The following is a 23470-nucleotide window of genomic DNA, read 5'->3' as shown; positions in this document are numbered from 1 at the left end:
TCCTATGCGTGTGAAACCTTTGAAATCTCGCTCGATCTGGAAAAAAAGATAAAATCTTAGCGTGACAGGGACACCATGATTGGATTGTTGCGCCGAACCCTAGAGATAGAAACAACCCATGCATTATTATAGATCTCGCACCGTTCCCTATATATACATGGCTGGAGTAGTACTACATCAGAGTAATGAAAAGCTGGTGCTAGAAAGTTTGTCTGGACGACAAACAAACTGCCGGTCTGCCGCCCCTATACTTAATTTTGCTTATTAATCAATGATAGATTGTTGAGACGAAAAGAGTTGTCAGTTTTATTACACCAGAACCAGGAGTCCGAGAGTGTCACTGATCAGTTTGTTTTGACCTACATGCAGTGCAAGTGCAAATGCACAAATACTTTGGGCAGCAGTCCTCCAATGTTAATTTATTTATATAGTATAAAGCGTGCATTTTTCCATCATGCATGCAACGTTTTCACACTTAATCAGAACAGACCTAGATTTTTTTTTGATAATGGAAACAAAAAAAATGTTCCAGCCTTTTGTAGTTTCCTACATACGGTATTACAGATTGAAAATTAATAAAACATGCATCATTAAAAAAATAACATCCTTGACAAGAACTTGTTCTCGAATCAAACGTCCTTTAATCTGGCATTAGAACTCCAACCATGTTTTGCAAGGATCTCCATTGCCACCATCTCTAAGGATTGACATACCACAAGAATCTCTTGGTGAGCTTCTTGTTTCTGCAATAATCTCCAGAGTCTGAGCCAATACATCCCCCTGAAAAGAACCTGCAAAATTGATGGTATTGGTTTAAAATTAAAGGCCACATCATTGCGGCACAACCAAATAGACCAAAACATTGCTGCCACTCCAATTAAAAGTTTTTTCCGATGAGCTATTCCCTTGTTAGTAGCCCAATTCTCAATTATATGATTAATATTGATGGGTCTCTCTATGTTGAAAGCAAAGTAAATAATTCTCCAAATGTTCCTGATAAGGTAACAATCAAAAAAAATATGTTGAATAGTCTCATTCTGATTACAAAAGCAGCATTTCATACTTCATGTCCACCCACGTTTAGCTAAATTTTCTTTAGTGAGAATAACTCCTCTCCCTAAGTACCACAAGAAAATTTTAATTTTGAGAGGGATTTTTAGTTTCCAAAGCAACATATTATGGGTTAAAGTGGAAATATTCATTAGAAGGCGGTACATTGACTGGACTGAGAAAACTCCATTTCGGTGAGGTCCCCATAAGAATTTGTCCTTCGAATGACCCAAAGGAAAAGATGCGAGTAAAGTTGATAAATTATGCCACTCGACCCGCTTCACCCCTACAATAGCTCTGCGAAAAGAAAGGTTGGGTAAATTTCCATTCATAACATCTTTGACTAAAGCCTTTCTTTTCCGCACGATATTAAAAAGGTTTGGATAAATGACCTTAAGCGGTCTATCCAGAATCCATCTATCATCCCAGAACCTAGTTGCGTGACCATCACCTACTCGAAACCTCCCCCACCTCAAGAATTCTTCCTTAATATTCATGAGACCAGCCCAAAAATGAGAGTCTCCTGATTTTCTCACGACTTGAGTAAGTGATTTGGATCCTAAATATTTATTTTTTAGAAGTTGTTGCCATGTACCGTCTTGATTCAATAACTTAAAGAGCCACTTGCTGAGTAAACAAATGTTCTTAGTGGCTAGATTAGCTACCCCCAAGCCACCAACCTCCTTAGGTTGACAAATAATATTCCATTTTGCAAGTCTGTATTTCTTTTTAAATTGGCCATTTTGCCAATAGAACCGAGAGCGGATGGCATCTAGTTTTTTTAACACCCCGATAGGCACCTCAAAAAAGGACATCATGAAAATAGGGAGGCTGCTTAAGACTGAATTAATGAGCACTAGACGACCTCCGGAAGAAAGTAATTTACCTTTCCACATAGCTAATCGTTTTTCGAATCTATCAATAACACACTGCCACTCACTATTTCGTAACCTGCGATGGGTCATAGGAATTCCAAGGTATTTGAGAGGAAAAGAACCGATCCCACAACCAAAAAGACAAGAATAATCTATTTCATGATCCTTAGCTAACCCATAGCAAAAAAGCTCACTTTTGTGAAAGTTGATTTTCAAACCTGACATCTGCTCAAAAGCGGTCAGGAGAAGTTTCACATTTCGTGCTTGATCCAAGTTATGATCCAGAAAAACAACGGTATCATCCGCATACCGGAGGATAGAAAGGCCACCATCCACTAGATGAGGAACCACACCCGTGAATTGGTTATTTACCTTTGCTCTTAAAAATAGAATTGGCAACATGTCCGCAACTATATTAAAGAGAATCGGAGAGAGAGGATCACCTTGACGGAGACCCTTATGAGTAGAAAAGAAAGGGCCAATTTCATCATTAACTTTAACCCCCACATGTCCTCCAGAGACAATTGACTAAACCCAATCACACCATTTCTGCGAGAAACCTTTCATTCGCATAGCTTGTTGGAGGAAGGGCCATTTTACCTTATCATAAGCTTTTTCAAAATCCAACTTTAGAATCACTCCATTCATTTTTTTCCTATGAAGTTCATGTAGATGGAATCAAATCTCTGACACTGAATCAAGTATTTTAATTTACTAACACCATTCCCTATATGCTCGGCAGTTTGTCCATTAATCAAGAACATACTCTGGGCAAGAGTTTTTTTTTTCTTCCAAAAACAAAAAAAAAACAACATCAGCCCCTGAAGACAAGGAGCAGTATATATATCGAATAATCGTGTGCAAACAGGATGACGCGAGGCCGGCGATGACGGAGGATGGATTCGTAATCGTCATATACGCAGGCCGAACCAACGGTATGGCGTGTATTATATATATATTCTGGAGAAAGAGGAGCAGCCAACTTTTAAGTTCACAAAATATTTCATGCTCGTTAAAGAGAAACAGTGCCATGCATGCGCGGCGTTGTGTGCCTGTGTACTAGCTAGTTGATGACGAACCTGCAGTTGCAATGCAACCACCACCAAATCAACTAGTCTAGCTCCTCAAGCCACCATGCCCCCACCTAGCCATGGTGCCCCAAAAGGAGCAGCATCAAGCCGGGACGGCATGGCCCCTTGTCTACTCAGGGCACCGTTATATTATACGTATAGCTTTGTTTCTGTGGCTCTCTCGGATTAAGCAGCTTCAAACACAACATTCCCCCTTCTTTGTTTCTTTTATATATAATACAGGTTGCGACAACACACAATCATATTTAATAGTATTGGTTTGGGTAGAGTAGACCCTAATATAGCAGTGCAATGATTGAGCCACACACGACAGACGAGGGTCTAGTAAGCTAATATGGTGGACCCCCACAAACATACTCACGATAAACAAATTTAATATCAAAATGAGCATATGGTACACATACTAGATATTAAACAGACAAGAACAAATATCCTACTTTATCTTAGCGAAGAGATCGAGAAAGGTATAAGTTGAAAAGGAGTATAACCCTTTTTTATAGCTCGTCCGGTCGTTCGTTCTTCTTTAGTTAACGTTGTGGTACTATATATGAGAGCGCTACGTTGTATACGACTTCCTGTCGTGTTGAACTTGAGTGGTTTTTCATGGTCCTTCTGTATGGTAACAAACCACTGGTAAATGAGAAGTGAGATTGAGAGAGAGGAACATATCTACGCCCTATTATGTTGGGCTTGGGTGGCTTTGGATTGGTTTCTCAGAGTCCAACTGTGATGGGTTAACAAACCACTGGTAGACGAGAAGCGAAAGAGGAAAAAAAAACAGATGTTGCAAAAAAAAAATCTGTACGTGGTTAAAACCGGTGCTTTAAAAGAGTAGATATATATTTAAATTTAAATTAAATAAATAATAAACCTCGATCGACCGACCAATCGGAATGCATCCCTACTCCGGTTTACGAGCGGCGAGAATGTGCCACAGACGAGACGACAGGACCATGACATCACAGCAGGGTTTGGCAACTGCTGTAGCAACTGTGGGGCGCGCCCGTTTGCCTCCGATCAGGGCGGCCATCATCTGCTGCTGGGGCGCACCGTCGGGGGTGTCTGACAACGCTGTACAACCGCACCCTTAGCTTCCAGAGAATTCAGGCACGCTATATTATTTATCATGGTCGTACCGCACTCTCTAGTCTCTACACCGGTCCCGTACTAAACTCTAGACTGTCCACATCGCTGGCCTGGTCAAAACACGCGCGCGCCGCGTCCAAGTGTCGGCCTGCGCCGGCGCGCCTCGACTAACCACCATCAGTAGCGGCTAATTAACGCGGGAGAGATTCGGCCGGACCCGTGCACTGTAGAAGCCATGCCCACGAGCGTACGTGCGTGCGTGCCCAAGCTGCGTGCGTGTACGGGTACGATGGTGCAGGCATGCCCGAGCGAGAACGTGCAGCCAGCCCAAGCCACCGCGTCGATGGCCACTGCTATATATATGCAGCACGCGGTCGCACAGGCAGGCAGACAAGCACACAGCTAGGTAGTCCCCCATCAGCTAGAGCTCAGCTTCCGCGTGCCTGCACTGCACATACGCACGCACAGCTCCAGACACAGCTACGACTCGACCACAAGCCAGCCATGCCGGCCTTCGCGGGGGGCGCAGCGGAGCCGCCGCTGGCAGACAGCTACTACGCGCTCCTCCGCCGCGGCAATGACGATGAAGGCGCCTACACGACGTCGACAGCGCCATGGGACGACGTCTCACTGCCCGTGGCGGAGTGCGAGCTCCCGATGATCGACGTCGGGTGCCTGACGACCGCCGACGACGGCAGCTCCCCGGAGGCGGAGGCGGAGCGGGCGGCGTGCGCGGCCGCCATCGCGCGCGCCGCCGAGGAGTGGGGCTTCTTCCAGGTGCGCAACCACGGCGTGCCGCAGGAGCTCCTGGAGGAGATGCGCCGGGAGCAGGCGCGCCTGTTCCGCCTGCCGTTCGAGACCAAGGCCACGGCCGGCCTGCTCAACGACTCCTACCGCTGGGGCACCCCGACCGCGACGTCTCCGCGCCAGCTGTCCTGGTCCGAGGCCTTCCACGTCCCGCTCGCCGGCGTCTCCGGCTCCGGCACCACCTGCGACTTCGGCGACCTCACCACCCTCAGGTTCGGTTCGTACGTATACGTGCCCCGGCCCGGCCGCCGACTTTTGTTTATTAAGGGGGTGTTTGTTTGGGATTATAATCTACCCAGATTATATAATCCAACAACTTTTGAACTAACTCTTAGTTCAAAAATTATTGGATTATATAATCTGGGTAGATTATAATCCCAAACAAACACCCACTAAGTGCGAACTACTCCCCAATATTAGCTAATTCTACATGTACCGTGTGGTTTTTTTCCCATTTTTGTCGGTAGTTTTTTTTAAAAAAAAAGCTACGACGAACGAGGTTACATCTTATTTGCAACATCCAGTTTTAAAGAAACTGATTTGTAAAAAAATTAGAGTGGTTTTAAACATTCCAATTTATACTCTAGTTTATAGAAACTAGATTCCTACTAGTTCCTTAAAAACCAAAAAACTGGCATATTCCCCAGGACAAATCATTTTTTGTCCATTTAATTACATCATGTCTTTATTGATTTCACACCATTTATTTCTGCTGCTACTGTTTTTACAAGTAAAGTGTAGGTTAGCAATTGCGTATTAAAAAACTAGAAAATGATTTTTTTATAAATCGGGTTTTAAATACCCTCACTCAGTTTTTTTTTCATAATCTGGCTTATAGAAATTGGTTTATTTAAAACTAAGGTGCTTCCAAAGTCCAAACATGCCCGTACAGCGCTCGACATGTGTCTGCCCGGCCCGGCCCGGCCCCTTGTCAGCAGATTCTTCTGTTCAATCTCGTTCAAGTAGAAGTAGCTAGCATCTCTAAGTACCAGGAATAATATCTATACAAAAAAGCTTTCCCATCCAAGAGGGACTGGTAGCTGATAATAAATGTATATATGATTCGATAGGGTTGCATGACTACGACGCTCGTGAGTGCGGCGGAATAAGTACTACTACTACTGCTTAGTTACCACGACGTAATTTGGCCGAGGAAAAAGAGACGGTGGTTAATAAGCTAGGTAGTCATTAGTCAACATGCATCGTCATCAGAAGTACTCCCTCCGTTCCTTAATATATGTCGTCCGTTAGTACAAATTTGAACTATTAGGCGACATATAAAGAGAAACGGAGTGAGTAATATAATAAGCATGTTCGCTGCGGCTTGCTGCGGCTGCAATCTGGCTGCGGCTGCGGCTTCTACAATATTTTTCTCTCTATGGATTGCAGCTGCAGCAATCCAAACAGCTGCAACAGTGTCGGCTTGTAGCCAGCCGAACACGCCCAATAATGGCCAGTGGGCTGCAACTGTAACTCACGTCTTTCTCATGTATGCATGTCGATCAGTGGATAGTCATGCAAAATTACTCCTTGACCCATGATTTGATTACTATGCTTTTCACGTGTCCTATCAGCGTGGTCCTCTCGTGGGTGTACTAATGGAAACGGGATTATTATTCCAAGCTGCCTGCTCATTGGGCTGTTTGGTGACCACAAAATCATGTCAAACGAAACATCAGCCGATTTCTTTTCCTCCATGTTTTTGTTTCTCACTCCATCACCCCCTCTCTTCTATTCTGATTATATAGAGTATATAGGAAATTTGATTTTCCAATGGTAATTGGCCGCCCTCGCTGGAAGCGTTGAATCTTGTAAGTGCTTACTAGCTAGTTGCATATTACAAATAAACAGAACAGGAGAAATTATATATTAAGGTCTTCAGGTCGGCACAACAATATATTATGGGAATATATTTAGGTTGCAGTAGTGGTTATAGCATATCATATCATTATATATAACATATCGGTGCAGCAGGGATGTGACTCGGGAGGTGGCGGGCGCGATGTCAAAGCTGGCCGGCACGCTGGCGCGCGTCCTGGCGGAGGCCCTCCTGGGTCGGCGGCCCGCCGGCGAGCGCTTCCCGGAGGGGTGCGACGAGACGACGTGCTTCCTGCGGCTGAACCGGTACCCGGCGTGCCCCATCTCCCCAGGCGCCTTGGGCCTGGTCCCGCACACGGACAGCGACTTCCTCACCGTGCTCTGCCAGGACCAGCAGGTCGGCGGCCTGCAGCTCATGAAGGGGGACAGTTGGGTGGCCGTCAAGCCAATCCCCGGCACCCTCGTCGTCAACATCGGGGACCTCTTCCAGGTACGCGCGCGCATCGTTTTGCATGTTGCATATATATGTGCTGCGTTTTCCAATCTCCTAGCTTCCCCTCCCCTGTTACGTGCCGATGGATCGGTCGGTCGAGATATCGTCGTCGTCCTCGTCCTCGCTACCTACTGGTTACTGTACTAGCAGCAAAGCCCACATCGACCCATCGTTTTCTGCACGAGAAGAACATCTATCTATCGCTCACAAGTCACAAGCTGTCGTCGGGCAAGTACAGAATCTAGTAGCTAGCTGGGGCAAGGGACGCTGTTCATGCTTGTAGTGTGCATATATGCACATGTACTGCTGCTGAACGAAAAGTCTACAAGCATTATTCCGCCGATAGTCGCCGTCCGAGAGGGACAGGAAAACATTGCAGTAGTACCGAAGCTCACCTGTCCATGCATGCATATGACTCACACACTCACATATCGCCACATGGTGTATTGCAGCTTTTTGCATGCGCAACACGTATACGCTACTACATGGACTACCATAAAGTGATTTGCCATCATCCAAAAAGGGAGATTATATACCTAACTTACCTTACAATATAATGTAGCAGTAGTCGTCAGCAGGACCATCAGCTCAATATATATATACACGCATGCTGTGCTGTGCTGTGCTTGTGTTTTACGATCTGTCAGCATCATCATTCATGCATATATATGCATTGTAATTAAGCCGGCCGGGCCACAAGGTGTACACGTCTTCCTCTTAGCTTTGGGTGTGTGTTTCTTGAAGGCGTGGAGCAACAACAGATACAAGAGCGTGGAGCACAAGGTGATGACGAACGCCAGGACGGAGCGCTACTCCGTCGCCTACTTTCTCTGCCCGTCCTACGACTCGCCGATCGGCACGTGCGAGGAGCCTTCTCTCTACAGGACGTTCACCTTCGGGGAGTACAGGAGAAAGGTGCAGGAAGACGTCAAGAGGACCGGGAAGAAGGTCGGCCTCCCTAATTTTCTCGCGCAAACATAATTATGATATCCAGTTTTTGGACCGTGCATGCCAACGCGCATGTGTACGTTCCTAGCTTTAATTTCTCTGTATACACAATGGAGAGGAGAGTGCAGTGTGATGTTGGTATAGACGTTATTAATAAATACTAATTTGTAGCTTAATTTGATGTAGCTACCACCATACAAGAATGTAGCAGGATCGAGCGGTTGTGTGTGTGCGTGTGATCGTTGCCGATGATAAGGAGCTGATCGTTTTTTTTTGTGTGTGTGTGTGTGTGTTTTTTAAAAAAATTCTCAGTGATGAATTGTTTTTTCTGTATAAGAATGAGTTTGCATGTACCGATGTACGCTGGTGGAGATTTTATAGATATTGTTCATGGCTACGTACGTTATTATATATATTACAAAAGAGAATCATATATAGTCCTATCAAGGTAATGCATCTTAGGAAATACAAAAGATTCAGCAAAATGTCGGGTGAAATCTTAATAATGAATTTTAGGCTCGTGGAACAACCTATTTTGATGTCCTCAATTGCTTTAATCAGCGGCCTTATTAATCACCAATTAATGGAATGTTATACAGAAAAAAACTACACATTGCACAATATATATCTAATATTATTCTAGTTTTCACGCATCAATAACACATTTTATTTTGTTATTACATTCTAGGATAGTGAAAAAAAAGATTGCGTCCTAATATAAAAAACAATTAAATACCCGAATATACTGATGACCTGATGTTTTATTGGGTTTGGGGATGGGTGGGGCTAGAAATCTCAGGCCCAGTACCATTGCACGGCCTGCATCTGAAGCCCTGCAACGATGCATTCCAGCTTTTAGGTTCCTGTCGACTTTGTTTTGCAGTTAAGGCAGTAGCTTCAGGTATCCCTAAGAAAAAGTAGCCCAATAGCTTGGTGTAGTCACGGAATTTATGACTTTTAGCGGTGTGATTAATATGTGCGTATCATGACAACTGGATTTATCTTTTGTAGTGCTTGTGGATGTATGGTTAATTGAGCTGCTGCAGTACTAATTTCGATGAATAAAAATAGTAGAAAATTGATGTGGAAATAGAAGATCTCCTGACGGTTTCAGACCGATGTGAAAGGTGTTATGGTGTCCTAACAACTTGGTATGTATTGGCGGGATAAACCTTGATAGTCTAAGATTGACACGAAAGGTTCAACGGTTTCCTAGCAGTTCAGACTAACAGGGATGGTTCAATGATTTTATTTTTAGTAGCCAACAACCTTCAGTTGCAGCAGTCAAAGAAACTTCGTCAAAGGAGATGAACCTGCTGTCCTTCAAAGACTCCTCCTGCAGAGACTCAATTGCGTTTGATTTATGGATCCAAAATCTGTTGTGATCTTTATTTTGAGTTACTTTTTTTGTTTGCTTCGTTGTATCTTAATTCTGCTATTTGTAAATTACTTGACTGTTTCTTTCAATAAATTTCTGCAAGGGGCTGCAAACCCCTCCATGCAGTTTCGTCAAAAAAAAACCCAGCAATTTAAGGACTGCAGAAACGCTTTTCATGCCCTGCATTTTATCAAAAGTAGTTTTGTTTCTCGTAGCCATGAGACCCATCAAATCAAATTAATGAAGCACCCATCAACAATTAGCAAGACCGATGAACTAGCAAGGCTTCTTGCAGAAGCACTTGCGCATGGCCACGTCCCGCTTGCACTCGCCACCGGGAAAGCTCTCCTTCATGCACACCTCGGCGCATCTGTCGCTGTTGAAGCAGAAGCCCTCGAACTGGAGACTCTGCGATAAGCATCGACTCTCTTCCTTCTCCGTGCTTTTCTCCTCCTTCTCCTTCTCCTTCTCCTTCTCCTGCTGTTTCACGTTCTCCATTATCAAGGCATGCATGGGCATGGCTACTCCCATTTTGGCATCGATGGTTCCCACCTCTGCATGCACCATACTGATCACATTCCATTTTGCAGATTCGCAACGTACAGATTTATTAGTCACCAAGAACAGGTGGGTGACCAATCAATCTGCCTGGTACGAGTACGTACAATTATAGATGGATAATGAGCAATTAAAACCTGACACCATAGGGCACCAGCTAATCACCTGCTGCGACGAGGAGGAGAAACAAGAATAGGACAGCTCCCTGAGACACTGCCGCCATCCTTCTCTCGTTTTATCAAGAACAGGAACGGCTGAACCTGCTGGCGGCCCCAACCTTGATGGGTGGGTGACAACGCAGGTCGCAAGGTGTGGGGGGATCCTCGCGGATACATTGGAACACAGGAGGACAGTTTAATTTATATGAACAGTTGGCGTCGACCGTCGAGCTTAGATTAGTCAATGCTTAATTTTGGAAGTGGCAAACGTGAGGGTCATATCTCTCTTCAATCAGGGACGAAGCATGTTTAGATCCATGACGCTTAAGTTTAGTGATGCATTTTTAGCTAAACTTTATCACTTGGAGATCCAAATAAGTTGATAAAGTGAGCTGCTAACTTTAGCTTCTTCATGGTGCGGTAACGTGAGCTAAAAATAGTCTATGCTGAGAAAAAAGACAGCATCGCCCCCTCACCCCACTCCCTCTCTCTCCATCTCGTATTAATTAGAGGTAGGGATGTCTTTCTATATAATATGCTAAACTTTAGCACTTATATCTACTAACATGTAGCCCGTACGAATGCTACGGTCTCGGAGAAGGGTTGACGACGGCGAAGGCGTGAGGAGTGAGGAGGTTGGCGGCGACGGTGTCAAATGGAGGGGTGATTTGAACTGTTAGTTTTGATAGTGTATTAAGTCTAGATGTAATTTATTTGATGGATTTAGTGGAGATTATAAATGTCGAGGTAATTAGATTGAGTGAATTTTGTAAAGTTTAAACTGGTGGATTATATAATGGTATAGAAACACTATCCAAATGCTAAATTTTGGTTCTCTATTTGAGAGTGCTAAACTTTAATTTAGCGCCATGCATGCTTTTAACACATGTGATCCAAACGTGTACTAAACCTGCCGTCATCTTGATGGACGATGATTTTTTCATGGAAAAATGCTGGTAGGGTATTTACAAATTACAAAGTTACTAAAATCGGCCAAAAAGAGAGACTTTTGTTCATGCTGTGCCAATCTCCGAATATGTGCAGTGCGCAAGAATGCGGAGTTGTGGACAGTTTCCATTTGGTGTCCGGCAAAGCGGGCAGAGCTGTTGGTTCGTCAGTCGATGACGAGCAAGTCGATCTTGTGTCCAAATGCAGTCGTGGATCACAAACCAACATAAAAAAAAAAAAACTTAGCAACCGGGAGGTGCCAGCGTTGTTAAAATCAGAGTCTAGCTCCAAGTCAGAGCTCATCCTGTTGAAAGAAAAATTCATCCTGTTTGCTTGGGCCGATAGATCACAGTTTTCCTGATGATCCAAAGATATTATCTATGCAGCTAGCTGGCAGTCGCGCGGCACAGAGAGACTCACGTACACCTCACGGGTCACGGTGTGTAGAACTCTGTGCACTCACAAACACAAGAAGCTTGGTCATCAAGTTCCCTAGCTAGCTAGCACCAAAGCAGATTTGGAAGAACGAACAGTTGCATTAGTACATCCATTTTGAATCACACGTGACAGCGGGAAGAAGGATCGTCCTGACTACCAACGGATGCAGAAAGTACAACAGTGAGATCCCATGGAGCATATTATTCGCGGGAAAAGAAGAGAGCAACAGGAAACAACGAAATCGATCGAAAGAGAAAACGGGGTCGAGTAGACAGCAACGCGGGAGGAGGACCGATATGATGCTTGAATTGCGTTGCGTGCCGACGACCTGCTTGTGCCAGCAAAGCCGAGGCTACTACTAGCATATCTTCTTGCAGAAGCACTTGCGCGTGGCGCCCTCCGCCTTACACTCGCCGCCGGGGAAGTTCTCGGTCTGGCACACGTTGGCGCAGTTGTTGCTGCTCATGCACAGGCCCTTGAACCGGTGGCTCTGCGACAGGCAGTGCCTCGCCTCCGCCACCTTGGTCGTCCCCAGCTCTGCACCGGCCGGCCACACTCAAATTAAGCATTACAACACCAAGCGCGTCGCATTACTGTGAACTTTACTTTGAAGGGTCACTCAAGCAGCACTGACGAGCAACGAGGAGTTGAGTCGGGCACCTGTGGCGACGAGGAGGAGCATGAGGACGAGGACGGGAGCCGCCATGCGTCGAGACAGCGCCATCACCCCCCTTGACCGTACCCTCGCTTGCTCTGAGCTTCGCTACGTAAGGCTACTCTCTGTACTCACTGGCTCGCCCCTGGGTGTCTTACCTTACGTCCTAACGACGAGGCTGGTGGACGCAGCACAGGAGCAGAAAGGGGGATGCAATGGATGGGAACCAGAGCCACGGTTTATATAGAGCGCTGGTATTGAGCCCAAGGGTTAGCTGATGTTTAATGCCCGGGTCGGGTGGCTGATTAGCGAGAACTAAACTGATTCCTCAACGCGTTCGACGGTTCGAGATTACTGCTAAGCAGGGCTGTGCAATCGTTCCATGCGACATACAGTAGAGTCCTGTGACTTTTTTCACGGGCCGGATTTTTCAGAATTCGCCCGCTGGATTCTAGCCGTTGTTAGCTAGCAGGACAGACAGGCACACCATGCAATGCACGCCGCTGCCTGCCTGCGTGCTGCCGCTCAGAAATGGGGCCTCGGTTCTGGTTGCAGCATGCGGCTCCCCTACGGTCCTGCCTGCGTAACGCTCTGCACGGCTTGCGTGGCTCCTGCCACGCATTTCTTGGCTCTTTGTGGGTGGATGCATTCATGCATGCATCATTCAGTGATCTGATCGGATCCGTCGGCAAGCAGATGTGCGCGCGCATCGGGGACAGAAACTCAGAGCTCTGTGCATGTGCAGTGACCATTTCCAACGATCTTTGGGCCACCTGGGCCTGTTTGATTGCCTGACAAGTGGTGCGGCCACACCCACGGCCTGCAACAACGCCTTTGTTTTCCCGGACTTCCACCGCAGCCCGGCCCGCACAGTGCTCAAAGCACCTATCAGTCAGGTCGTTCAAGAAACGAAATCCAACTTCCTTGTTTCGGGCCCGGCTGGATCGTGCGCTGGAGGCGTCAGCTCCCGCCCAATCTAGAGTTATTGATTTAGTTCAGAAGGAATGATTTAGTTCTTAATAACTATTATCCGAAAACTTTTTTTTGTATGTTCTTTCAGGAGGATATAACCCAGTTGCACAAGCGCTTCGATGACTGCAAGGAGCACATCATATAAGCACGTTGGCTTATAGAGACGGGAGGAATAATGTTCATCGCATCACATGGATGGCCTTATGTGTTTTGGAATGGCCAATAATCTAGAACTTTTTTTTGTTGCATTTGTAATAATTGTGGACAGTGGACTAATTCTTATCTAATGAGGAAGCGCGAAGCTGGAACTCCTTTCCATTGTTAAAAAAACCCCTCTGTTAAATAGTTTCTTACAGTGAGGTACTTCTATGTTGATTGTGTGGAGTGGGTCTTTGGAATAAATTACAAGACCAGGTGCTACAAAATAGTTTTTATTTCTTGATTCACTCTATGCAGCCACTTTGCGCATAGAGTTAATTCTAGAGAATTACAAAAAACATTTTAGCTAAAAAAACCTCTCAAAAGAACTAGCTTCTATATACAGTAAAAAAGTAAGGAGAGCTCCGTCAAACCAGCCCAAAAATGTATGAAATGAGATGTACTGCTATGCATGCGGCATGCCTCCTGCTGAGAAGACAAGAGATTAAAGGGGGGTTTGGTTCCAACTAACTTCTATAAAATTTAGTCTCTATCATATCGAATGTCTGAATGCTAATTACAGGTATTATATACGTGAAGGCTAAAAGATGAGACAAATTTATTAAACCTAATTAAGTTTGTATTTAATACTTAAAATTAATATTCAAACATTTGATATGACACAAACTAAATTTTAGTCAGGGAAACTAGACACCTTCTAGAGTAGGTGGTGAAGTATACGTACTGGGCCCTCGGAGAAGACAAGAGGCAGCGAAGAATATTATATGGTTAGGGCGTGTTTGGTTTCCCTAACTAAAGTTTAGTTCGTATACAATTATGAGTATTAAATATTGTGTAATCGCTAAACTAATTTAATACTTTTAACTATCATCTAAACATATGATGTGACAGGATAAAAATAGTTTATTGAATCGAAATACCCCCTTAATTACTCCCTCCAATATATAATGCGTAACCATATATGGTCAAAGACTAAGAAATATATTTAATTCTCTTTATATTACTGCATCGATGTGATGTACGTATGTATAGATGTATGTATAGATAGAACAAGATGTATTATGGTACAATAATAAAAAGTGATTACAGTCTTATATTATTGGACCAAGGAGCACAAGATACTAGAAAGCCTATCGACTCTCGTGGCCCGATTCTTGAGTTGGTAAAGCACTTGTACTGGGCCGATATAAATGGTACGCGACAGAAGGCCAAGAGCCCAAACCAAATCATCCCAATTTTTTTCTTCATGTTTTCGTTTATTAAATTAACTATTTTAATAGCCCTATATCTACATGTATCTCTAATATTAAATAAAATATTTTTTCCAATTATATCTACGTGTTTTCGTTACTGAATGATGCGTAGGTCGACGATCGATGTTTGACGTGACAGCAATACTAGTGCCATTCGGACTGTGCGAACCGACCAATCGATTCTGCTAGGCAGCTAGCGGCCGGGACAAGTAGCTGGGTAAATATCGGGCGGCAGACATGCATGCCACCCCCACTACACCGACCCTTTCGTTTCGCTAAATGCAGCTCTCGATCTGTCACAGTTGCAGCATCACTCAAGTCGTAGTTGTAGCTAGTTAGTGGCGCCGGCCTCTTTACCAGCTAGTTACCGCCACCACTGAAGAAACGGTGCATGCAGCACTCGTGTGTGTATTTTGGCCAGTAGATTATATATTGTCCACAAGCTGCCATGTTGGACTGCACTTTAGCTCTTTAAGTAGGTCGACCTCCGCTTCACCCCAGCCGGCCGGCCAGGTCTTCTTCTTGAGAGACAATTGCGGTACAAGTGTCTAGAAGGGCAAGCTAGCTAGTAGTACTACTTGAACAATTTACCTTTTTTTTTAATTGGCTAGCTAGCTAGCTATTCACCGTCTCTCGGCGTTCATGTGCCGGATCCTTTTGTCTACATAGGTTCTCCACTACATGCTGATCGTTCAAGCTATGTACTCTGCACGCAGACATATATTAGTCACACAAAATTAATGTGGCCGTATCCAAGCATGAGTACAAGTCCACCGAAACGAGGAGTCACGCAACGGCAAACCAGATGGATCGGCCACAGCACCCGGCCCAAATTAAATTAAAGCGACCTAATGCTTTGCCTACACCCGATCTACTACTAGTCCCGTCCCTGACCGATGCTTCTTGCACCGGCCGGGCAAAAGCCACGGCGCACCGCGCTTTCTACGCTGCCCTGGATGGGATGGGCTCCTTTGACGGAGCCTTGTGGTGGTTAGGTAGTGACAGCGAAATAAAGCCACCACGGCCTCCCTAGCCCGCTGTGGCCACGGACGACGGCCGGAGGGGGCCCCCGCGTCGCGCTCTCGACGCCTGGCCTCCTCCTGCCAGTGTGTCCTAACGGCGCGCCGGTGGTCAAGCGACGCTGAGCGTGGAGTGACCGCCCGTCGTGCGGGTGCGGCGAACGGCCGGCCCGGTTGCCAGAGCGCCCTGGGCTGAGATCTGTCGGCGGGCGAGTGCGCACGGCCGGTGGCCCGGTGCGGTGGTCGCGCCACGTAGGCCGCACGCACGAGTGGATGGGTGGGTGGGTGGGTGGGTGGGTGAGGCTTTCGTCCCGCGCAGGGTGGCGTCGTCAGGCGTTGCCCGGCCGCGCGCCGGATTGGATGCACAGCCGGTAAAGCACCTCGGTGCGCACTGCATAAGCCGGGGGAAAAAATAGCAATATCCTCGTTGCAGGGGGGTGGTTATTGGTTACCGATCAGATCACAAGGGGGTGCTGCTTGTTAGTGCGTTGTGCAGAGAGATAAGGCGCATCATTAAGCACGAGAATCTGGTTCTGCAGCTCGGTTTAGTGTAATGATTGCTACCTGATCGGGCGGATATGTTCTCCTTCGTGTAAGAGATACAAGAGAAGAGAAGATATTCGCCCTCGAGTGAAATTGGCAAAGTCAGATAGATCAGGTCCCCCTAAGGCCTTGTTCGTTTGTGTCGGATTGGTGGGTCGGAACGATTCCTAGCCGTATTGCTTCTCTAATTTATATAAACTTTGATTAGCTGGAACGATTCCGGGTGCAATCCGAAGTAAACGAAAAAGGCCCAAGGGATACTTAGTTGCTTACTCACCAATCAGTTCAAAAGCTAAAGTGGTGGTCTATTGCATTAGTTAGGACATCTCTAAGAGATTAGCCAGAAAAATTATCCAAATTTACTGATGCAGTTCATGTTCAAAATTGCCACGACATCAAGTTTTTCAGATCGACAAGGGTTTTTTCTCACGCGTGGGCTTCGGCCTTCTCTGCTCGCTGTTGGGGCGAAGGCAAAGGCGCCACCCTTCGCTCGAAGCCTTCGCTGCAGCAGCTGAGCTAACACAGACAAAGCAGGCAGGGACGCCCTTCGCATGTACCGCGCCAGACGAAGACCGGCGACGAATGGCATCCCACTGTGCGGCCTCGTCCAGCTCAGAGGCCCACGTGCGATCCGGCCCATCGTAACGGGCCCCGCGTGGCCGCTGTGCGTTACGGGCCTAATTTGTAAAAGCATCCCTGTAATTACGGTCTGTAACCCCGCTTTATGGGAATATTCTGGGGATAACCTAGGTAGCTGAGGGCACATGCGTCCTTAGCTCAAGGCGCTGCGTGCTCAGGTACCTATAAATACCCCCGCACAGTGCCCGTGAGAGGCCAGATGAACAGTGCTTTTGTCATCACGTGCTAAAACCCTGTTTGTGCTAACATTCCCCCCACTGTTGGATCGACTTGTGCCCGTGTGCAAGTTCCAGCATTTGGCGCCCACCGTTCGTGCTACGAGAAAACCACCCGCGATGGCACCCAAGAGAGCTAACCCGAAGGCTGACGAGGCTGCGAAGGCAGCACTGCTCGCCGCAAGAAAGGGCAAGGTCCTCGCCCTCACCCAATCCACCCGCCAAGAGGCCACTGAAGACGATGTTCCTCGCACCTGCGAAGATGACACCCTCCGCACCTGCGGCCCTGAGGGACAACCGCAGCCACCCTCAGGCTTCGCACCACCGGAGGGCGCGGACCTCACCGAGGACGGTGAAGTCCTCGGCGTCTCAGCAGAAGAGCAGCTACAGCTGCGTGCCCTGCGCCTCAAGAACCGCAATCTCCAGAGGCAGAAGGAGATACTGGAGGCCAAGCGCCAGCGTGTGTCCGCACTAGCCAAAGTGCGGCAAATGATACGCGACGAAGAGCAGAAGGCCCAGGAACTCGAGCGGGAGATTGCGCTGATGCAGCGCGAAGGCCACCTCGGCCTTCAGCACGAGCCACCCCTCCAGCAGCGCGCACAATTCGAGGACATGCGCGAAGGCCACCTCGGCCTGCAGCATGGGCCACCCCTGCAACACCGCGCGCAACCGGAGGACCCGCGTTTCCCCCAGCGCGATCACACCTTCCCGCACGCCGCGCCATTCCAAGGAGTCAACTATCTCGACGAGCGAAGTCCCCTGGCGCCACACCTGCAAGTGACGCCTTGGCCAGCTAACTTCCGGGCAGGGACCTATCCCAAGTACAACGGCAGCACCGACCCGGCGCAATACATAATGAGTTATCAGGTCACCGTTGCATCCGCCGGAGGGGACGACGCCACAATGGCGAAGTCTTTCATTATTGCCCTAGAGGGCCCAGCTCTCACCTGGTTCACCAGATTGCCTCCACTGTCCATTGATTCCTGGAGAAGTCTCAGGGACAAGTTCCTGCTCAACTTCCAAGGGTACCGCCCAGACACCGACGCCTTGGCCGAGCTCTCGCTTTGCAAGCAGCTGGAAAAGGAGACTCTGCGGGAGTATTACCGCAAATTTTTAACACTCAAGTCACAGCTGCTCTCCGTTGATGATCAGATAGCTATCCACTACGCCATCAGTGGCCTTCGCGCCGGCGTCCTCTACAGCCACTGTATCAGAGACCCGCCCAAGAACCTCCAGGAGCTATATCAACTCTTTGAAAAATATGCCAAATCCGAGGAGCTCCACCAACGCAAAGTTGAGTCACAGCGGAAACCCAAAGATGCCCCACAGTCCAGCCGCACGTGGACGAGGACTCCGCAGCCAGACTCCGGTCGAGACAGCCGCAATCAGCAGCAAGTGCACAACATCGCCAACCAGCATCCCGCTGCTGACCCCCCTCGTCGCCAGGAATATCCCCCCCCAGGGCCGCGGAAATGGAACTCGTGGTAGGGGCCGAGGGCGTGCGCAGCCGCCGCGCCGATTCTACTGCCTCTTCCATGGCGAAGATTGCGCCCACCAGACCAAAGACTGCCCCGAGACGAAGGCCACCAGAGAAAGAATGGCACGGGCGCAGCCGGCCGACAACCCCAGAATTGTCGCGCACAATTACCAGCAACCCCCTCCACCATATATCCACGCTCCCGCCCCGCATCCACCGCACCACGCTTACCAACACCCATCAGGAAGTACAAATCGTACCTCCTCCACCCCCACCACCACACCATCAAAACATCCCCCACGCTCTAAAGCAGGAAGACTTCGCCGATCAACCATATCGCGGAGTCATCCACATGATAACTGGGGGTCCAGCACTGACTTCGACACCAAGCGGCAGAAGCGGGACCACTACCGCAGCATAAACCACGTCGCCATCACTGGCCCAGTCGTGCAGACAAAGTGGTCCCATATACCGCTAACCTTCGACGCACGAGACGTCGACCTGCGCAGCGCCCCCCACTGCGACGCCATGGTTATCAATTGCAGCGTGGCAGGCTGGGACCTGCACAAAGTCCTAGTTGATAACGGCAGTCAGGCGGACATCATCTTCCTCCACGCCTTCGATCGCATGGGCATAAGCCACAACCTGCTTAAGCCTTCGGACAACCCGCTGTATGGCTTCGGCGGCAAGGGCACCTTCCCCGTCGGCAAGATACAGCTGCCTCTCTCCTTCGGTGTAGCACCCAATGCCCGAAGTGAGCAAATAACCTTTGATATTGTGGACATGGTATATCCTTACAATGCCATCATGGGCCGGGGCTCCATCAATAAGTTCGAAGCAGCCATTCACGGACTGTACCTATGTATGAAGATACCAGGTCCGTTAGGCGTCATCACAGTCTTCGGCAATCAACAGACTGCGCGCAACATAGAGCGGGACTTCGTGCCCGGTCAAAGAAACGTGCACTGCCTCACGACCCAACGCGAGGTCCCCGCGCCCGCCAGCCCAACCAATAAGCAGCACGACAAGGCACAGCTGCAGAGCAACGACGGGACCAAGACTGTCCCCCTCGACCAGGCCACGCCCAGGCAGACAGTCATTATCAGCGAAGACCTTACTTCGCATGAAGAAGAAAAGCTCCTCTGCTGCCTGTCCAAGAACAAAGATGTCTTCGCCTAGTCAGCCCTCGATCTGGTCGGTGTCAGCCGTTCAATAATTGAGCACAGTCTGGGAATCGACCCCTCGGTACGGCCGAAAAAGCAGCGGCTTCGCAAGATGTCCGACGAGAAGACGGAGGCCGCCAAGGCAGAAGTGCACCGCCTCCTGGAAGCCAAATTCATCGAGCCGGTGGCTTACCCCACATGGCTCTCCAATGTCGTGATGGTGCAGAAAAAGAGCGGGAAGTGGCGAATGTGCATCGACTTCACCAGTCTCAATAAAGCCTGCCCAAAGGACAATTTCCCGTTGCCGCGGATCGACAAAATAGTCGATAGCGCGGCCGGATGCGAAGTCATGTCCCTCCTCGACTGCTTCTCCGGTTACCACCAGATATACATGAAGGAAGAAGACAAGGCTAGCACCAGCTTTATAACACCCTTCGGCACATATTGCTTCATCAGAATGCCGGAGGGACTCAAGAACGCCGGGTCCACCTTCTCCAGGCTCACCAAAACAGTGCTCGAAGGGCAAATTGGCAGAAACATATTCACATATGTGGATGACATTGTTGTCGCCAGCAAGAGCAAGGAGGACCACCTCGCCGACCTCGCCGAAACATTCGCGAACATGCGAGACGCACAACTCCGCCTAAACCCGGAAAAGTGCGTCTTCGGCGTTCGCCAAGGCAAAATATTGGGCTACCTGGTATCACACCGCGGCATCGAGGCCAACCCAACCAAGATTCAAGCCATCATAGACATGACGCCTCCGCAGTCCGTCAAGGACATCCAGCGCCTGACAGGCAGATTGGCCGCTCTCAACAGATTCATCTCCAGGTCCGCCGAGCGAAGTCTCCCCTTCCTCAAGACACTCCGTGGTGCAAAAGACTTCGCCTGGGGACCAGAGCAGGCGGCGGCCTTCGCCTCATTAAAACAGTACCTGACAGAGTTGGTTGTCCTTACCAGCCCCGACCCCTCGCTCCCCCTACTGCTCTACGTCGCGGCTTCGCCACATGCGGTCAGCGCGGCACTAGTGCAGGAGCAGACTGTTGAGGGCGTGGTCCGGCAGTGCCCCGTGTACTATGTCTCCGAGGTACTGACTCCGTCCAAGTGCAACATGACAGAGCTGGAGAAGGTTGCCTACGCAGTCGTCATGTCTTCGCGCAAACTACGCCACTATTTTGAAGCTTTCAAGGTCCGAGTCACCTCTGACAGGGGACTCGGCGAATTATTCAGAAACCCGGAGGCATCGGTGAGGATTGCCAAGTGGGCAGCCGAACTATCCGGCTACCACATCAGCTTCGAGCCCAGGACAGCCATCAAGTCACAAGTCCTGGCAGACTTCGTCGTCGACTGGACTGGGCCAATAACACAACCAGACCCGTTCACAGAGAAGGTTTGGACGATTCATTGCGACGACGCATGGTGCCATGCGGGGGCAGGCGCCGCTACAGTCATTACCTCACCAGCCGGGGTCAAGCACAGATATGCAGCGCGCCTCAGCTTCGCTCTGGAATCCGACAGATGCACAAATAATATAGCAGAATATGAAGCAGTCATCCTCGGCCTCCGCAAGCTAAGGGCCCTCGGAGTCACCACCTGTATCATTAAAACAGACTCCAAGATAGTTGCCGGCCAGATCGAGAAAGACTACGCAGCAAAGGACCCTGCACTTATGCAATATCTCTCGGCCATCCGAAGTCTCGAGAGGCAGTTCAAGGGGTTCACCCTGCAGCATGTGGATCGGGCCAAAAATGAAGAGGCCGACGCATTGGCCAAGGCTGCCGCCAGGGGCGAAACTCTGCCCTCCGACGTGTTCTTTCATGTCATCGGCACGCCAGCCGTCCGGAGCCCCGAAGGGCTCCAAATAACCAATGACAGCGAAGGCCACCGCATAGTCAACCTTATCATGACCGAGGACTGGCGGGCACCAATAACCCTGTTCCTACAGGGGTATTATCATCCAGCCGACATCAGTGAGGCCAAGCGCCTCAGACATCGAAGCCGAGACTTCGCACTGATTGAAGGCCAACTCTACAAAAAAGGGGTCAGTCAGCCAATGCTTAAGTGCGTCACCGAAGCCGAAGGCATGCAGATCCTACGAGAAGTCCACAGTGGCACGTGCGGCTCACACGCAGGGCCAAGGGCCCTAGCCGCTAAGGTGATCCGCCAGGGCTTTTACTGGCCCGCAATGATCTGCGCCGCAAATCGGGTCACACGATCCTGCGAAGCCTGCCAGAAGTTTTCTCCTCGGTCAGGCAGCCCCTCGCAGTACACAAAGCTGATCGCCCATACATGGCCCCTCCAGCGCTGGGGCCTGGACATTGTCGGGCCCCTGCCCACCGCTCAGGGGAACCTTAAGTTCGCCTTCGTCGCTGTCGAGTACTTCACCAAATGGATCGAGGCGAGGGCTGTTTCTACAATAACATCAAAGACTGCCCAAAAATTCTTCTGGCAGAACATTGTTTGCCGCTTCGGAGTACCGTCCGAACTAACAGTCGACAACGACAAGCAGTTTGACAACCAAGACTTCAAGGATTTTTGTTTCTCCATTGGCACCAAGCTTGCCTTCGCCTCAGTTTATCATCCGCAGTCCAACGGGGTCGTGGAACGTGCCAACGGAAAAATCTTCACAGCTGTCAAGAAGATGCTCCTTGATGAAAAGAAGGGCAGATGGACCGATTTGTTACCTGAGGCAGTCTGGGCACTAAACACGACTGAGTGCAGGGCGACCGGGTTTACTCCCTTCCACCTTCTATACGGATCGGAGGCCATGACCCCGCAAGAAATGAAGCATGGGTCTCCGCGAACAGTTCCGTCAACCGTCCCCGATGTGGACGAGCCAACTTCAAAGGATCTCATTGACGGAGACCGAGTCTTCGCCCTACAGGCCCTAAACAAATACCAAGCCCAGACCAAAGCATGGCGCGACCACACAGTCATCCCGAGGGAGTTTAGCGAGGGGGACCTCGTACTCGTCCGAACAGCTCGGACGGAGTCCAAGGGCAAGCTGGAGCCCAGGTGGGAGGGCCCCTTCATAGTCAAGACAAAAGCTTCCCCCAGCGCTTACAGGCTCACGACGCCAAACGGCGAGGACCTGGAGCACTCCTGGAACATCGACAACCTCCGCAAATTTTTTGTTTGACTCCTCAGGGCTGATTTCGCAAAAACAATCTTGTACCGGCCCGCACTCTTTTCCTCCCGGGGGGTGAGGTTTTTAACGAGGCGGAGCCATGTAATATATGTGTGAAAATCCCCCGCAAAAACATGCGTCGAAAAAAGACCGCGACGACGGTCTTCGACATTCGACCAATACGAGGTCACCGCGAGGCTAAGCGCTAGCCACCCTCGCGTGCGACAAATCCGCGCAGAAGTCGCCTAAGGGTGCAGCCGGACCAGCACAACAAGTGCGAAAAAAATCGAAGTCTATCGCGAAGGCTATCCGCGCAGAAGTCGCCCAAGGGTGCAGCCGGACCAGCACAACAAGTGCGAAAAAACCGAAGTCTATCGCGAAGACTATCTGCGCAGAAGTCGCCTAAGGGTGCAGCCGGACCAGCACAACAAGTGCGAAAAAATCGAAGTCTATCGCGAAGACTATCCGCGCAGAAGTCGCCTAAGGGTGCAGCCGGACCAGCACAACAAGTGCGAAAAAATCGAAGTCTATCGCAAAGGCTATCCGTGCAGAAGTCGCCTAAGGGTGCAGCCGGACCAGCACAACAAGTGCGAAAAAATC

The 23470-nt window shown here is 49.0% G+C and overlaps 3 protein-coding genes across 4 annotated transcripts; 1 reads left to right on the top strand and 2 right to left on the bottom strand.

Moving 5' to 3' along the window:
* Positions 1–4314: 4314 nt before the first annotated feature.
* On the top strand, positions 4315–8565 carry LOC103627438 (gibberellin 2-beta-dioxygenase 6). 2 transcript variants are annotated; one of them, XM_008647735.3, is made up of 3 exons: positions 4315–5121; positions 6881–7217; positions 7965–8565. In XM_008647735.3, exons 1-3 carry the CDS (start codon positions 4403–4405, stop codon positions 8199–8201), a joined length of 1293 nt encoding a protein of 430 aa, XP_008645957.2. In that variant the 5' UTR covers positions 4315–4402; the 3' UTR covers positions 8202–8565. The 2 variants fall into 2 exon arrangements, with proteins under 2 accessions (XP_008645957.2, XP_008645958.2); XM_008647736.4 differs by having other exon boundaries at positions 4316–5121; positions 6884–7217.
* Positions 8566–9696: 1131 nt separating this feature from the next.
* LOC100282320 (low-molecular-weight cysteine-rich protein LCR69) lies at positions 9697–10437 on the bottom strand. The gene is made up of 2 exons (NM_001313845.1): positions 10270–10437; positions 9697–10100 (listed from the first exon to the last, which is right to left on the bottom strand). Exons 1-2 carry the CDS (start codon positions 10325–10327, stop codon positions 9823–9825), a joined length of 336 nt encoding a protein of 111 aa, NP_001300774.1. The 5' UTR covers positions 10328–10437; the 3' UTR covers positions 9697–9822.
* Positions 10438–11686: 1249 nt separating this feature from the next.
* Positions 11687–12517, bottom strand: LOC100280611 (uncharacterized). The gene is made up of 2 exons (NM_001153529.1): positions 12309–12517; positions 11687–12185 (listed from the first exon to the last, which is right to left on the bottom strand). The coding sequence occupies exons 1-2, from the start codon at positions 12370–12372 to the stop codon at positions 12007–12009; spliced, it is 243 nt and encodes an 80-aa protein (NP_001147001.1). The 5' UTR covers positions 12373–12517; the 3' UTR covers positions 11687–12006.
* Positions 12518–23470: the final 10953 nt, after the last annotated feature.

Source organism: Zea mays, chromosome 5 (assembly GCF_902167145.1).
Source record: "Zea mays cultivar B73 chromosome 5, Zm-B73-REFERENCE-NAM-5.0, whole genome shotgun sequence".
NCBI lineage: Eukaryota > Viridiplantae > Streptophyta > Magnoliopsida > Poales > Poaceae > Zea > Zea mays.
The sequence above is the reverse complement of the archived record's forward strand: the minus strand, read 5'-3'. Positions and strand labels throughout refer to the sequence as shown.